This window comes from Ceratotherium simum, chromosome 20 (genome assembly GCF_057802395.1).
Source record: "Ceratotherium simum simum isolate JZ-2026a chromosome 20, ASM5780239v1, whole genome shotgun sequence".
Lineage (NCBI taxonomy): Eukaryota > Metazoa > Chordata > Mammalia > Perissodactyla > Rhinocerotidae > Ceratotherium > Ceratotherium simum.
The window spans coordinates 4,795,096-4,813,262 of NC_141919.1; the positions used below are offsets into that span (position 1 = coordinate 4,795,096).

The 18,167-nt window shown below is 35.4% G+C and overlaps 1 protein-coding gene across 13 annotated transcripts in view; it reads left to right on the top strand.

Annotated features, from left to right (window-relative positions):
• The window catches only part of AGTPBP1 (ATP/GTP binding carboxypeptidase 1), a 157,373-nt gene that overhangs the window by 75,662 nt on the left and 63,544 nt on the right, over positions 1-18,167 (top strand). For 12 of the 13 annotated variants that reach the window (XM_087444324.1, XM_087444327.1, XM_087444325.1 and 9 more), the window contains 3 exons: positions 4,641-4,738; positions 8,928-9,044; positions 13,530-14,245. In XM_087444324.1, coding sequence (XP_087300450.1) covers positions 4,641-4,738; positions 8,928-9,044; positions 13,530-14,245 — 931 coding nt within the window. The remainder of the gene's footprint in view (positions 1-4,640; positions 4,739-8,927; positions 9,045-13,529; positions 14,246-18,167) is intronic. The other variant, XM_087444333.1, reaches the window with a different exon arrangement.

An 18,167-nucleotide genomic window follows, 5' to 3' on the forward strand; every position in this document is an offset into this window, starting at 1 on the left:
CACAAAACAAGTCTTAATGAATTTAAGAAGATTGAAATCACATCAAGTATCTTTTCTGACCACAATGGTTTCAAACTAGAAATCAGTAATAGGAGTAAAACTGCAGTGTTTAGCGATATGTGGAAATTAAACAGCATACTTCTGAGCAACCAATGGGTCAAAGAAGAAATAAATATCTTGATATAAACAAAAATGGAAACACAGCATGTCAAAACTTGTGGGATGCAGCAAAAGTAGTTCTGAGAGGGAAGTTTAAACACCTACATTAAAAAAAAGGAAAGATCCAAATAAACCTTATACTTCAAGGAACCAGAAAAGGAAGAACAAACTAAGTCCAAAGTTAGTAAAAGGAAGGAAATAATGAAGAGCAGAAATAAATGAAATAGAGACTAGAAAGATAATAAAAAAGATTAACAAAACTAATAGTTGATTTTTTGAAAAGATAAACAAAATTGCCAAACCTTTAGCTAGCGTAGGAAAAAAAGAGAGATGACTCAATAAAATAGAAATGAAAGAGGAGACATTACAATTGATACCACAGAAATGCAAAGGATCATAAGAGACTACTATGAATGATTATACTCCAACAGATTGGACATTTTAGAAGAAATGGATAAATTCCTAGAAACACAAAAGCCACCAAGACTGAATCATGAAGAAATAGAAAATCTGAGCAGACCAATTACTAGTAAGGACATTGAATTGCTAATAAAAAAATCTCCCAACAAAAGCTCAGGACCAGATGGCTTCACAAGTGAATTCTACCAAACATTTAAAGAGAATCCTTCTTAAACTCTTCAAAAAAATTGAAGAGGAAGGAACACTTCCAAACTCATTTTATGGAACCAGCATCACCCTGATACCAAAGGCAGGCAAGGATACTACAAGAAAAGAAAGTTACAGGCCAATATCCCTGATGAACATAGATGCAAAAATCCTCAACAAAATACGAGCAAACTGAATTCAACAACAGATTAAAAGGATCATACACCGTGATCAAGTGGGATTCATCTGTGGGATGCAAGGATGTTTCAGTATCCACAAATCAAGATGTGACACACCACATTAACAGAATGAAGGCTAAAAATCATATGATCATCTCAATAGATGCAGAAAAAGCATTTGAAGAAATTCAGAATCCTTTCATGATAAAAACTCTCAACAAATTAGGTATAGAAGGAATGTTCCTCATCATAATAAAGGCCATATATGACAAGTCATAGCTAACATAATACTCAATGGTGAAAAGTTAAAAAGCCTTTCCTCTAAGATCGGGAACAAGATAAGGATGTCCACTCTTGCCATTTCTATTCAACACAGTACTAAATATCTTAGCTGTAACAGTTAGGCTAGAAAAAGAAATAAAAGGCATCCAAATCAGAATGGAAGAAGTAAAATTATCTTTGCAGATGACATGATCTTATCTATGGAAAAAACTGTTAGAACTAATAAATGAATATAGTAAAGTTGCAGGATACAAAGTCAATATACAAAAATCAGTTGTGTTTTTAAACACTAACAATGAACTATCTGAAAGAAATTAAGAAAACAATCTCATTTACAGTAGCATCAGAAAAAATAAAATACTTAGAAATAAATTTTACCAAGGATTTGAAAGACCTGTACACTGAAAACTATAAGACCTTGATGAAAGAGATTGAAGAATACACAAATAAATGGAAAGATATTCTGTGTTCTTGGATTGGAAGAATTAGTATTGTTAAAATGTCCATACTACCCAAAGTGATCTACAGATTCGATGCAATCCCTATCAAAATTCCAAGGGCATTTTTCACAGAAATGTAAAAAACTATCCTAAAATTTGTATGGAACCACAAAAGATCCCAAATAACCAAAACAATCCTGAGAAAGAAGGACAAAGCTGTAGGCATCACAGTTCCTGATTTGAAACTATTACAAAGCTGTAGTATTCAAAACAGTATGATACTCAAATAAACCAGGCACATAGACAGGTGGAACAGAATAGAGAGCCCAGACATAAACCCATGCATATACAGTCAGCCAATTTTTGATAAGGGTGCTAAGAGCACATAATGGGGAAAGGACAGTATATTCAGTAAATGCTAATGGGGAAACTAGATATCCACATGCAAAAGAATGAAATATTACACCACTCACAAAAATTAACTTAAAATGGATCAAAGACTTAAATATAAGACCTAAAACTGTAAAACTAGAAGAAAATTTAGGGAAAAAGATCCTTTCCATTGGTCTTGGCAGTGATTTCTTAGATAAGACACCAAAAGCAATAGCAACAGAAACAAGTGAAACTACATCAAACTAAAGACATTCTGCACAGCAAAGAAAACAATAAATTGAAAAGGCTACCTACAGAATGGAAGGAAATATTTCCAAACCATATATCTGATAAGAGGTTAATATCTAAAGTATATAAAGAACTCATGTAGCTGAATAGCACAAAAGCAAATAATCCGAGTAAAAAATGGACAAAGTATAATAACTGAATAAACTGAATAACCATTTTCCCAAAGGAGGCATACAAACAGCCAATAGGTATATGAAAAGGTGCTCAGCATCACTAATCATCAGGGAAATGCAAATCAAAACCGCAGTGAGATACACCTCACACACGTTAGAATGGCTATTATGAAAAAGATAAGAGATAGCGAATGTTGGCGAGGATGTGGTGAAAACAGAACTCTTAAACATTGTTTGTGGGAAATGTAAGATGGTATAATTATTATGGAAAATAATGTGGAGGTTCCTCAAAAAATTAAAAATAGAAATATAAGCAGTTTCACTCCTGGCTATTTATCTGAAGGAATTGAAATCATTATCTTGAGGAGAGATCTGCACACTCATGTTCATTTCAGCTTTATTCACAATAGCCAAGATTTGGAAACCCCTAAATGTCCTTCGATGGATGAGTGGATAAAGGAAATATAGAAATATTATTCAGCCAACAAAAAAGAAGGAAATCCCACCATTTGCAACAACATGGGTGAATGTGGAGAACATTATGCTAAGTGAACTATGCCAGACAAAAATATATGGTATCACTTATATGTGGAATATGTAAAAAAAAAAAAAAAGCGATTTCATAGAAACAGAGAATAGAAAGATGGATGCAGGGGCTGGGAAGTGATAAATGGGGTGATGAGGTCAAAGGGTACAAATTTTCAGTTATAAAAATATTAAGTTCTAGGGATCTAATGTACAGCATGGTGACTATAGTTAATAATATCCTATTGCATACTTGAAAGTTCCTGAGAGTAGATCTTAAGCATTCTCACCACACACACATGCACACACAAATTGTTTAACACTGTTAGCAATGTGAGGTGATGCACGTGTTAAGTATCTGCATCTTGGTAATCATTTTACAATGCGTATGTATATCAAATCGTCACCTTGTACACTTTAAATATATACAATTATATTTGTCAATTATTCCTGAGTTAAAAAAATAAAGTTTAGAAAAATGTCCCTTAAAAATACTCTCTACTTTGTTTTACAGCCCTCAGTTACTTGCCTGAGTACTCTCAAAGTACTCTTCCACTCTTCTTTCCCTGTCTCGTCCACTTCCATGGTCCTCGTGTCCTTTTACATTCTGTCCCCTGAGTTTTTCTCTAGTGCATATTCGTTCTTCATCCCTATTACTGCTGTAGTGGTCCAGGCAGTTAGTGTCTTTTCCTCTACTGATTGGTGTCCCTCCACATATATGCTCCCTCTCTCACAAGTGCCTTCTTTTGAAAAACGGGTAAGTTGAATTAAACCATTCTCCTCTTGAAAATCCTCAGTGCTTGTCTTCCATAGGTTAAAAATCTAAACTACTTAGTCTGCTATACACCTCATTTTCCTGTTCTTATTTGCCTCTCTTAGTACTTTCCCAAGCATACAAGTTAAGTCATGGTTAACTTATTATTTTCTAAAGATATTATCTAAATTCTTTATTTAGCATTATTATTTCCTCCTCTTAAAAGCCACACTCACCCACCCTTATGTTCACCTAGAAAACTGCTATATTTTCCTGTTACTGCTTACCTACCTATTTTGTGAAGTGATCACTGATAACCCCTTGGCCCCGAGCAGTTTGCAGTTAGTTATTCCATCTCTTATTTTCCCATAGCATTTTTAAGTATATGCCTTCATTAACGTGTATCTTTTGTATTTTAATGACTTGTTTACTCTTTCCTGCTCTTTAACCTCTTGAGCTCCCTGAGGGCAGGGACTGTATTTACACATCTTTTTAAAAAATTCCCAGCACACGACACAGTACATGGCTCAAGGTGGTTATTGAACCACATAAATGGGAAGTGAATTGTAAAGGGATGAAATGTTATTGAAATTTATCATAAATAAGAAACAAGATGTTTCATTCAGGTTGTTGCAACATAAGACATTATTAATTTTTTAAAACTGAGAATGACAGTAAAAAACCTATACATTTTTACGATGTTTCTCCAAACTTTAAAGCACTTTTACTTTATCTCAGACATTTTTCAAACTTGGGACAGCCTTAGAGATATTTTTAATAAGAAATTTCATTTACTTTTCCTTTGGTGATTGAAATACTTTATATATATCCTTCTACCTTTGGATCTGCATGCTTTAGAATGCTTACCTCTGACCTACTTATAGCACATTTTGTATCACAGTGGATGACGTAGTAGATGAGAGTGATGACAATGATGATATTGATTTAGAAGCCGAAAATGAAACGGAAAATGAAGATGACCTAGATCAAAATTTTAAGGTTAGTATAAATTTCTGTCATTAGTCAACTTTATAAATTGCATACACAGTTGTGAAATTGGGTAAATAGATATGGCTAATGGTAGATTAATCTGTCCACATCTTTTTATCATGAGTGATGATGGATACTAAGCTATTGAAAGGGAAAATAATGTTGCTTTGAAGGCATTGGTCTGAAAAGGGCCTTAAAATAATTTATTTCCACTCCTCTCTGACCAGGAAGATTTTATCTAACCTTTCTGACTTAGATTTTAAAGTCTAAGGAAATCTAAGTTTGAAGGAAACTGGTTTAAGACTCTAAATGGCAACCTACTCCTCTTTCACCAATCTTTTGGGGATACAAAAATAGTAGGAAAATAATAGATAACTGATGGCTTTTTGGTAAGAATTAGTTTTTACGTTATTCTTAGGTTTCAGTTAATTAGAGAGGGAAATGGACATAAGTGTTTATTGAGAATTGAGAAAAGAAAAAATTATTGTCATGTTATATGAGATGTTAAGTAAAGAGGCAGGTGAGTTTTGAAAATTTTATGGTGCCTCTAGAAGTCTAGATGCTCTAACTTTGCTTTATTTGGTCGTAGAGGGGGCCACTTTAATGTCTGTAGAAAAATATTTGCTTAACTCCTTTATTTTTCAACTATTTAGCTTACTGCTTTTTTGGGGGTGGATTCATTTGACTTTTGCCTGCTTGGGCCTTGTCTTGAAATGCTACATCAAAATTGGAGTACACTGAGTATTTGACTCTGGAGTTAGAATCTAAGATACTGGAAGGGGAAATAGCAGATATAGAAGCAGTTTCATTGTCACCAAAGATTGTCACCAAGGCAAGCTTTGGCAAAATTGTCAAGTTAGCCAATCTGGGTGACATGATGATCTGCATCCTGGCCTCAAGAAGCTACAAAGAAGAAAAACAGTGCAGGCTCTGACAGTCAAGGCAAAACATCTGGGGTAACTGTGTGTTTGTAGTTCTGGACTTGAAGTAAGTGAAAGAAGTGGTAGGATCCAAGTTAGGAGAATTTAAATTCTGTATGTAAAGTGTTTCTTAGATAACAGGAGCAATATTCAAATCAGCTGTTTAGATTCTTTGAGAAGTGAGTGTTTAGGGGTAGTAGAATTTCACAGATTAATAATGAGTTTATAATTTAAAGTATTGTATTTTGATAGAAATCTTTCTTTTATGTGCTATGTGTTTCTATGTCTATTAAAAACAAAGTATGTTGAGTATAATTTGTTTGATTCTCAGCGTCCTCATTAAAAATATCTGTTGTGATCATTACACATGTAAAGACAGAGACATTGGTGGGGAAATAGAACTCAGTAGGAATTATACCAATGATTCTGATTTTGCTGCTTGGAAATTGTCAGTGTGTGTGCATGAATACATACTTAAAAATTTTTTTTAATCATTAGAGGGTAAGTTACATATATTATGTATCATGGTCCTTTACTCCTAAGTGCATCAGTATATATATCCTAAGAATAGTGATACTCTCTTACATAACCCCGGTAGAGTTAGCAACTTCATAAAGTTAAAGTGATATAATATTTTTACCTAATCTACCATCTGTAGTCAATTTTGTCAATTGATATAATAATGTCCTTTATAAGATTTTTTTCCCCTTTCTTGTATAGGATCTAGCATCAGGTATTGCATTTAATTATTTTGTTTCTTAAGTCTCCTTTAATTTAGGACATTTAATTTAGAAGATTTCTTTGTCTTGTATTCGATTCATATCTTTGAAAAATACAGTTGTTGGCTGCATTATTCACTGGAGTATCCATGTTTGCTCACATTTTCCCCACTTTACCTTAATACAACAGTTATAATAAGAAGAAAAAATAATAGATTGAATCTATTGAACACTCAATCCTATGCTAGTCCATACTCTCTACATATAGTAACCATTAAATCCTTATAGCAATCCTATAAGGCATGTAGTATTATTACTCCTGCTGTACAGGGCTAATAATTAGAAGATGGAGGCACAGAAAGGTTATCGGTGTGGCTTATAAGAGGTGGGGCTAGAATTCAGAATAAAGCGGTCTGTTGTGAATGTCTGCTCTCTTTACCACTATGCTATACTAAAATGTGATTTTTCTTCAAGGGCTATAGAATTGTTGGCTCTTTGAGACTGCTAAACTGTATTACCTTACTTTTCTTCTTCCCACTGTCTTCCTCTTACTCTCCTTGGCTGTTACATTTGGACTTTCCTTAATTTTTCCTTTTTCTCTAAATCTCATCACTTCTTTCATGCTTCAATTGAACTTGTTACATAGTAGAGGGGATACATTTGGTTGTGTTCTATTGTGGTTGTAGTCTTAGAGACTGTTTTTTCCTCACCACAGTGATTCCATTCTCTTGCCCCAGATTTTTCAGAGTTTGGAGTGTTTATAGAAACCTGGAGGTTCTAGAAGACTCATCTCCGGATAGTCAGGTCTTGTCAGTAAGCTTCAGTGCATTCTTTTTTCTCTCTTGAACTTTAGAAGAACTTGAAGGAGTGGTAGAAGGTTGTTTTGTTTCTTTCTTCTGTCAGTAGCTCTTTATCTTTGTTTTTCCCCAAACCAAAACACAAAATTTCCTGCTATTGACCTCTCAAAGTATAGTTTTCTTTCCTCACTATGCCCTTTTTACAGGTAAATTCTTTTTTTTTTTTAAGTAGAGAGACACTATGTAAGGCTATATTTTCACAAAATAATATTGAATATTGAACTAGTATGTTTAGAGAAAAGAATACCTTTGTAAATTTTTCTGTTATTTCGAAAGCATTGTCTGCTTTATTAGATGCTAATCAAGAAAATTATATGTTTTTGGTTTATCAGTGCATAATTTAAAGATATGTGAAATTACATATGTATTCATGTAATAATAATTACATAGTAATGATACAATAATTATCGTGATACTCTTTAAATAAAACCAGTCTTTATTATTGATGGCAATGGGGAAAATCTTTTTATTGGTTATACAAATAATAGCTAAATTCCTGAATATGAAATATGAGAAATACATAGTATGTTTTTCCTTTTAAATTACTTATTGATATGAAAATGTGTAAGTATAGTTAGATATATGTATATAAAGCATTTTAAGGATTGAAGCATAATAGAATAAATTTAAAGGCTGAAAAATAAGTAGTTTACTCTGGTAGTAGGATAAATGCAAAAATTAAAATGAATACCAATTGAAAATTAGTGAGTGGTCCTATTATCACTCTAGCCATCAGTGAAGGTAGTGTGAGGCCAGAGTTGCTGAGGGTCCTAGGAGATAGCTTGGACAGTAGGTAAACTGACACGTGTTCTTCCCATCCCGGTGTAACATCAGCTCTTCCAACAGATACAGACCTCATTGATCCTGGATGCATATCCTGTTTCTCTGAGGTCATACTTCTTTACATTTACCCTCTTCTTTCCCAAGGGGCATGGAAATCCTTTCTGGCTGTTGTTCTACTCCTTTACTTGTTTTTTCCCCTGAAGAACAGAGTGCATGGTGACACCGAGCTTTTCTAATGTAAGAGTGTGTAGTAGTTGTTCGTCTCTAGTGGGCAGCGCGTTAACATTGCCCGACAGTGTCTGCTCTGGGATCACTCACTGCTGGTACATCCTGCTCCTCTCTTTGCAAGCTGTGTGATTTTGAGCAAGCCACTTAACCTCTCTGTACCTCAGTTTCCTCTTCAAGTTAAATGGAGGTAATGATACTATCTGCTTCATAGTGTTCTTATGCAGATTAAATTAGTTAATATAAGTAAAATCCTTATCATAGTGCTTCACGTATTTTCAGTGCTCAATAAAAGTTATTTTGATTATCACCACCACCATCGTATACTTAAGTTTTTCTATTTAGTTTTCTTAAATTTTACTGCCCTTTAATATGAGCAAAATGATGATAATTAGGGAGATTGGGGGAAACATACTTTAGTCTTGATCTTGACACTAGTTTTTCTATCTTGAGGAGCTCAAATACCATGTTATATTAGAATAACTTTGACAAAAATGAAACATAACAGAACCAAAACAACGATAACACAACAACCCAAAAATACAAGCAAATTTTAATTTATGGTAAAATACAACCTTTATTCAGTGATCCTCTAATTACATGTAATTAATAATTTGTGAAACTTTAAGGCTAAAATGTATTCTGTAATTTTACCTTTCTCTTAACTGGTAACATGCCATTTTTATTATTTCAGAATGATGATATTGAAACGGATATTAACAAACTAAAACCCCAGGAAGAACCAGGACGAACAATAGAAGAACTTAAAATGTATGAACACCTTTTCCCTGAGCTTGTTGATGATTTTCAGGTATAAATATAGAAAATTTAGCATTTTAACTGATTTTAAGGAAAAATTTTTTTTTCTCCCTTAGGGCTATAATCACTGTTTTCATTTATAAAAAAAGGAAATAGTATTGCTTTTCTGAGTGACATTGGACAATTACTTCAACATTCTGAGCTGCAAATTGCTTATCTGTAAAACGAGAAGACTAACTCATTTAATTTTTGGACTGGCTTTTTAATTTTTTCATTACTTTGGTTTGTCACTTTAATTGACATAGTTTTTTTTACTCTTTTTAAAAAATCTTTAAAATGGCATTTTAAAATCTTATGTTAAAGTCTTCTTTGTATCAGTTGAATTCAGCTAAGGGGAGATGAGAGCTAAGAAAGTACTAAATTAAAAATACAGTCTATGCACGTTGAATTTTTTCCCTGATGTTCACTGTATAATCGTGGAATGTAGAATCGCTTCAAGAGGAGGACAGCTTGAAGTCTTTACGTTGGTTCATAGAGAGAGTGACTTATTGTTAACATTTCTTACCCTCGTTTACTTACTGGAATATAATTATTCGGCTAGGATTACACAGCAAGTAAAGCTGATTGAAGTGATGGCGACTGGTGGATCTAGTTTCTTATTCTCACTCTGCTGCTCACTTGCGGTGGGTCCTTGAATAAGTCCCTGCAACTTGCCCAGGATCTTACTGTAAAATAAAGAGTTTGAACCAGATAATCTCAGATTTATTTAGCTCTTGCTGCAAACCCCATGCCCCCCAAATTCCATACACTTAATTCCTAGTTGCTTAAAGAAAAAGACTTTAATGTGAAGTTATATGTGAGAAGTAAAAAAAGAGAAATACTTGCCAGCTAATGTTTACATTTCACAGTTCTAATTATTGAGATTTACCTCTGGGAACTTAGGAGCTTTGGATGCAATAGAAGAAGCAGCAAGTTGCATCCCGCCCCCCTTCCCAGTGTCTTGGTACTCCCCATGGATTTGGGGTATGTTGGAAGGTACTTTGAAATCGGGAGTATTAGAAAGAGGGCAGGAATGAAGGAGAGGGTATTTATCAAAAAGATAAAAATAGAAGGCAGGAAGAGACATTTGGGAAAGCATGGAGGTTGATTTTCTTTCATTCAACTTACAGCAAGTATCTGCTGCTCTTTTAACACCTTTGTGCCCAGCTAAGAACTGTTTAAAAGGAAAACCCCAGAGATAACAAACACTGCTAACTCAAGGCAGAGAAATGTCGTGGAAGGAATTTGGGGAAGGAATTGATTATTGTGTGAAGAAATCGCCTATTTTCTTTCTTATTTATGTGCGTATGAGAACTATATAATGTGATAAAAATTATAGGAGTTTTGGGGCCGGCCTCGTGGTGTAGTGGTTAAGTTCACGCACTCTGCTCCAATGGCCTGAGGTTCACAGGTTCAGATCCCGAGCATGGACCTACGCACTGCTTATCAAGCCGTGCTGTGGCAGGCGTCCCACGTATAAGTAGAGGAAGAGGGGCACGGATGTTAGCCCACGGCCAATCTTCCTCAGCAAAAAGAGGAGGATTGGTAACAGATGTTAGCAAACAAAGGAGAGGAATGTTATTTTATAGGGAAAAAGGAGAAAGGAGCAAAATTTTGGAAATAGCTTAAATATACACCTTATTTATTTGTTTGTTTAAATCCTTCCCTGTTCTATAAAGGATTTAATGCCTAGCAGTAGACTAAGGATTAAATCAATTGTGGTATATTTCCTTGATAAAGTCTTATATAGACAAAAAAATATTTCTAAAAGTATGGAAAGAGAAAAAGGCTACTTGACCTGTCAGAAGCATCCTTTTTTTCACTTGGCTTCCAGGACACTTTTTTTTTCGGGTTTTCAACTTTCCAGACTGGCTTTTCCTTCTCCATCTCCTTTTCCATTTCATCTTCATCTCTTCAACCTCTTTAAGATTGTAGTACCCCAAGGTTCAGTCTTTTGTCCTCTTCTATTCTCTATCTATTTCTTTCCATTGATGATTGAGTCTCATGGTTCGGAATAATATCAGTATGCTAATGACTCTCAAATTTATATCTTCTGCATAGGCTTTTCCTGATTTCTAGACTCATATATCCAGCTGCCTACTTTACATCTGTTGACCTAAACAAATAAAACAGTTATTTTACCAGCAAAATAAGTTTATTAGGGAATAGCAGAGAAATTGCAATTTGGCACAAATAAGCTGTATCACAATCCATAGGCAAGTCCAGCAGACAAAGGAGAGGAATGTTATTTTATAGAGGAGAGAGAAGTTGGGAGGGGTTTATCATTGCATGTGGTAGTAGTCTGAGGGCGCCCCCTTGTGGCCTCCCGATCTCATTTTAAATGAGGTTTCCTTTATTCTGTTTCACACGCTCCTGTCTATGTGAATATGTGAACAGCTCACACTTAACATTCTAGAGCTCAACTTCTGATGTTTTCAGTTCTTCAAGTAGACACTGGCACCATCTGTGACCTCTCTCTGTACCTTCTACCCTAATCTGGTCTATCAGGATAGCATGTTGATTCTGCCTCACAGTACATTTAGAGTCCAACCGCTTCTTACCAACTTCCCTCGATTACTACAGACGACTCTTAATTGATTGCCCTGCTTCTGCTGTCCCCTCCTCAGTCTATTCTCAGAAGACTACTAAAGCAGTGGTTCTCAGCTGGGACTCTTTTGTCTCTAGGGGACATTTGACAAGTGTCAGGAGACATTTTTGGTTAACACAAGTGAGGGGGTGCCCTGCTACCTAATGTGAGAGAGGCCAGGGGTGCTGCTCAGCATCCTGCAGTGCACAAGACAGTGCTGCCCTCTTGGGATCCCCCCGCCATTGGAAATATAGAACCAAAACCAAACAAAAGAGAATTATTTAAAGTGTCTACTGTGGTGGTGAAGAAACCCTGCTCTACAGATTTTTGGTTTTCTTTATTCCTAAGTCATGTCATGGCACTCCTCTTCTCAAAATCCTCCATTGACTCCCAGTCTCATTCAGTGAAAACCAGAATTCTTACAATAGCCTGCAAGGCAGCACAGTATCTGGCCCTCTTTTACCTCTTGAAATTCATCTTGCTCATTCTGTTCCAGCCATCCTAACCTCCTTGCTGTCCTCTGAACACACCAGGCGTTCTCCCGCCCTGGGGCCTGTGCACTGGCAGTCTTCTCTGTCTTTGCTCATATCTCGTCTTCTCAGTGAGGTTTCCCTAATCAATGACGTTTAAAATTGCAACCCGCCTTTCCTCCCCCTGGCGCTCTCAATCCACGTTACCCCTTCCCCCCTTTTTTACTGTAACGCTTTACCTTTCTAATGTTCCATAAAATATATTTATAGCATGTTTATTACTTGTTGTATTGACAGTCCTCTCTCTTCCTGTAGAAAAATGTGAGCTGCAAAAAGGAAACAGCTGTTTTTTTTTAAATTATTTTATTGAGGTCATAATGGTTTATAACATTGTGAAATTTCAGGTGTACATTATTATTTATCAGCTTCTGTATAGACTGCATCGTGCTCACCCCAATAGCCTAGTGTTTATCCGTCACCATACATTTGTGCCCCTTTACCTCTTTCGCCCACCCCTCAACCCCCTTCCCCTCTGGTAACCACTAATCTGTTCTCTTTATCCATGTGTTTATCTTCCACGTATGAGTGAAATCATGCCGTGTTTGTCTTTCTCTGTCTGGATTATTTCACTTAACACAATACCCTCAAGCTCCATCCATGTTGTTGCAAATGGGACGATTTTGTCTTTTTTTATGGCTGAGTAGTATTCCATTGTGGATATATGCCACATCTTCTTTATCCATTCATCAGTTGATGGGCACTTGGGTTACTTCCACATTGTTTTGTTTTTTTTAACTGATGATCTTAAGTGACTAAAACAATGCTTGGCACAAAACAGACACTGGTAAATATTTGTTGAATGAGTGAATAACAATTTAGTTGTGTTTCCTTTAATAGGATTTTGGATGATTTTAATGTCTATTTTTCTAAAATTATTCATATTTCTGTTATATATCGGCATTATTTTTATAACAGAAGTAGTAAAATAAGGGTAATGAATTTTGTTGTGGTTAAGTATTTTATCTTTGGGGGCTAGCCCAGTGGCGCAGTGGTTAAGTGCTCGTGCTCCGCTTCAGTGGCCCGGGGTTGGCAGGTTTGGATCCCGGGCATGCACCGACGCACCGCTTGTCAAGCCATGCTATGGCCGAGTCCCATATAAAGTAGAGGAAGATGGGCATGGATGTTAGCCCAGGGCCATTCTTCCTCAGCAAAAATGAGGAGGATTGGCATCACATGTTAGCTCAGGGCTGATCTTCCTCACACACACACACAAAATTTTATCTTTTATCAGAAAAATTAAAACATACCCTGTTTTATTCATCTTAAAAATTTTCAAATCTTAGGTTTCTGAAGCAGCATATAAAATGAATATGATTTTAGTTTTGTTAATACATTTTAATGTTTGCCAATAAAAGATTAAACATATTTTTTATTTTCAAAGGACTGTGATTTAATCTCCAAAGAACCAAAGCCTTTTGCATTTGAGGGAAAAGTACGTGGTCCTATTGTTGTTCCTACGGCAGGAGAGGAAGCATCTGGGAATTCAGGCAATATAAGGAAAGGAGTTGTAATGAAGGCGAATGTGTCTCCTAAAGGAGATGAAGGTGATAAGAAACCTACCTTTATGGATCTGGCAAAAGAAGATGGTAAAGATAATGACAGAACATTACAGCAGCAGCTAGGTGTTGAAAATAGAACTATTTCATCAGTCCATGGCTTAAACAATGACATTGTGAAGGCCTTGGACCGAATTACATTGCAGAATATTCCTTCTCAAACAGCCCCAGGTTTTACGGCAGGAATGAAGAAGGACTACAGTCTCCCTCTTACCGTCCTTACGTGCACTAAAGCCTGTCCACACATGGCCTCTTGTGGGAATGTTCTCTTTGAGGGAAGAACAGTTCAGCTAGGGAAGCTTTGCTGTACTGGAGTCGAAACTGAGGATGATGAAGATACTGAGTCTACTTCATCAGTGGAACAAGCATTGGTTGAAATCTCTGATGGACCAACACTCCACGACTCAGATCTCTATATTGAGATTGTGAAAAATACAAAGTCCATCCCAGAATATTCAGAAGTGGCTTATCCTGATTATTTTGGTCACATTCCGCCTCCATTCAAAGAGCCTATTTTAGAAAGGCCTTATGGTGTACAAAGGTGAGTTGCAGATTTCTTCTTCCTTCTAAACAAGACCATTGTTAAAATATGAAGCTTACTTAAAAAAACTACTTGGAGTATTTAGGAAGAAAATTACTCTGAATTAAAGTTATTGTAATTTTTTATCCTACTTTGGAAATTTTGCAATTGTCCTTATGGGTGTACTTTGTTTATTTTCTAAGCTCATTACCTATTCAAATAAAGCCAGGGTAATAAACCTGACCATTGGACAATTTAGAAATTTTTTATTTAGATCAAATCTGAAAATATAAAAATAGATTATTTTGTAATCTGTGAATAAATATTACATTAGTAATATATATTAATTTAGTAATTTGATTATCATTTGAACTTGATTTAGGTATATGATTTTAAAATAGCAATATGGACAGTATTTTTTTTTTTTTTTTTTTTTTTGCTGAGGACGATTAGCCCTGAGTTAACATCTGTTGCCAATCTTCCTCTTTTTTGGCTTGAGGAAGATTAGTCCTGAGCTAACATCTGTGTTAGTCTTCCTCCACTTTATATGTGGGTTGCTGCCACAGGGTGGCTGACAAGTGGTGTAGGTCTGTACTTGGGATCCAAACCCACAAACCCAGGCCGCTGAAGCGCAGTGTGCCTAACTTAACCACTATGCCACAGGGCCAGCCCCTGGACAGTATTATTTTGTTATAAAATTTGAAATTGCAAGTAAGGAGGGACTACTGTATTGGGCTCCCTGTAGGACTTTTTCCTGAAGTAGTTGACTTTTTTATTGCCTCTCTACACAGTGTAATGTACCACTGAGTTTGTCTATTCTTCAAACCAAAGCTTTAAGGTGTATTTTTGATACTAACCAGCATGATGAAAGGTGGAAAGGAGAATAAGAGTTGGTAGATATGTTAAAGGTAGGTGTGTTGGTATGCAAGTTAAAGTGCAAAGAAGACGGAGCTCAAGGAGACGAAAGCACAGAAACTCAGTGATTTACAGCTGGTTTCCTGTGTTTGTTCCTGGAATATTTGCAGTGAGAAGAATAGGGCTGGGCTCTAAAATACTTGGAAGGTTGAGTGATCCATGTCTCCCTGGAAGTTGCAAAGATTTCTTTCCCCACTGATTTTCAGGACCTTGATAAAAATGTTCTTTTGCCCTCTGATTTGTTGCAGCAGACGTTAAGTTATAAATTATGAAGTAATCTAAAACCTTTGTTTGCTAGTCTGTGTTCCTGCATTATTTTATATTTTGTGTGATGGTGACTGTCTCAAAGAACACCTTTTATCATATTTGTCATAATTTCCATTTTCATAAAATATTTGTCAAAATTTCCATGGATATCAGATACTTGATATGAGGCAGGAATATAACCATATTTCAGCGAAACAGTGTGATTCTGTTTACATTATTTGGATGTATAGGACTTTCCCCAATAATGTTAATTGCTTTAGATATAACTACTGAAAAAAATATATACTTAAAATGTTTACAAATTGTATATGAGACGACAGTACTTTGCTGTTTGAATGTTGTTACTCTTTTCCTCCTTATTTTATGTATAGTCATGCGCCCTGTAACAACATTTCAGTCAATGATGGACCGCATATACAATGGCAGTCCCATAAGATTAGTGCCACATAGCCTAGGTGTGTAGTAGGCTTTACCATTTAGGTTTGTGTAAGTACACTCTATGATGTTTGCTCAAGGACAAAATTGCGTAACGACACATTTCTCAGAATGTATCCCCATCGTTAAGCGACACATGACTGTACTCTGTCTGCAAATATTTGTCAGGTATTTATGTGGAAGTTGTGGTGAGCAGGGTAGTCCCAATGTGCAAAGGTGCATACTTGAGAGCTCCCTTTCTCCCTTTTTTTTTTATAATTACTTTTTTTTTTTATTGCGGTAACATTGGTTTATAACATTGTATAAATTTCAGGTGTACATCATTTTCCTTCTGTTTCTGCATAGACTACATCATGTTCACCACCCGAATACTAATGACAGTCCATCACCACACACATGTGCCTAATCATCCCTTTTGCTTCCCTCCCTCCCCCCTTCCCCTCTGGTAACCACCAATCCAATCTCTGTCTCTGTGTTTGTTACTTAATGAGTGAGATCACATGGTATTTGACCTTCTCCCTCTGACTCATTTCACTTAGCATAATACCCTCCCTTTCTCCCTTTTTACCTACCGTTTTTGAATAATGGGTAGAAAACTCTTCACAATTATTTATTCCTTCAAGTGACATTAATTTGAGTCTGGAAAACAAGCAGTAGTGCTTGGACAGCTGGATCTGACATAATGAGAGTGATGAGGCATCTTGGCAGGACAGGACACTCTGAAAAGCAAGTCAAATGCTTGGGTTCTAGACTTGGCTCTCCCACTGACTCTGTGTGTGTGTGTATGAGCAAATAACTTTATTTCTCTAGATACTAATTTTCTCAACTAAAAGCAAATCACTGTCTTTCAGACTGTGGGTTGATGCCCATTAGTAACCAGTATTAAAAGAGAAAATAGCAGTGTGTCATATGTAGTACAGCAAAATATTGTTTTATAAACCTTTGTTTCAGGTGTGTGTGTGTGTGTGTGTGTGTGCATGTAGGGCTGTGATTTTTAAAATGTATTTCTTATAACTCATGATGAAAACAGTTTGTTAGTTGTTCACCTAGATGAGAGTTAGCAAACTATGGCCGGCATGTCAACTCCAGCTCACTGCCTGCTTATGTTCAGCCGACAAGCTAAGAGTGGTTTTTACATGTTTAAATGGTTCAAAAAAATCCAAAGAAAAATAATATTTTGTGACACATGAAAATTATATGAAATTCATATTTGTGTCCATAAATAAAGTTTTATTGGAACATAGCCATGCCTATTTGTTGTATTATCTATGGCTGTTTTTGTGCCACAAAATGAATGGTTGTGACAGAGACCATGAGGCCTGCAAAGCCTAAAATATTTACTGTGTGGCCCTTTATAAGGAAAAGTTTGCTGACCCCTGTAGCTAGGTAGTCTGAAGGCTTTATGTTTCTGTACTTGTGATAAAATATCAAATATGGGCCAGGTAATAGGTATTTCTAAAGTACTCAGAAATGCTTCTTTCTTTTAAATACGTTGAGATTATTGATTCTAGTTTGCTTATTTGCCTAGTCTTCTGCAACTTATTTCTTGAGCAAACGATAAACATTTTGTAAATTATTTGTCAACTTTTAGCCCAGTTGTTATCTGAATGCAGTAACATTATAAATGAATGATGTCAGAATTAATGAGCATTTACTCTTCTATCATTTTCAGAAAAAGGAAGCATTAGACTCCTTAATATTATTCAGTGAAAATATCTTTTTATTTTAAATTTCTACTTTATGATTATCTTTCTTATATGTAATCACTGATCTTTTTTAAAGAAAGTGCAGTAAGTAAATAAAACTTCATTAAAAATCTCTCCACCTCAGTTGGAAGGGGAAAAGTCCTTATAAGATGCATATCTCAATGTACATAGTGCACTAATATTTAAAAAAAATTTATTGTAAACACATACTGATCATTACTTGAATCCATATTTTTGGTTTAAGTTGGATTAAAAATTAAAGCAAAACTCATCTCTTAGTTTAAAGTATGCTTAGCATTTTTGGTGCATTTTTCCTGTTTTCATATTCCATAAAATTAGAACATGAGAACAAAGTAGAAAGAAGAGAGGTCACTCTTTGCCTCATTCCCCAGAGATGACAACTATTAGCATTTTGATTTTTATTTCCATTATTTTTCTGTATGTTTTACAAAAACTGTCTATCTAGCTGTATTTTATAATACGTATTTTATTATAGACTATAATTTATATTGCCTTGTTTTAAAAAATATTTGAGGTATTTTACAGAAATACTTTCATCAAAATAAAGTAGAAAATACAGCAAAGAAATTCAGTGACTCTTAACCACATAAACATGTTCA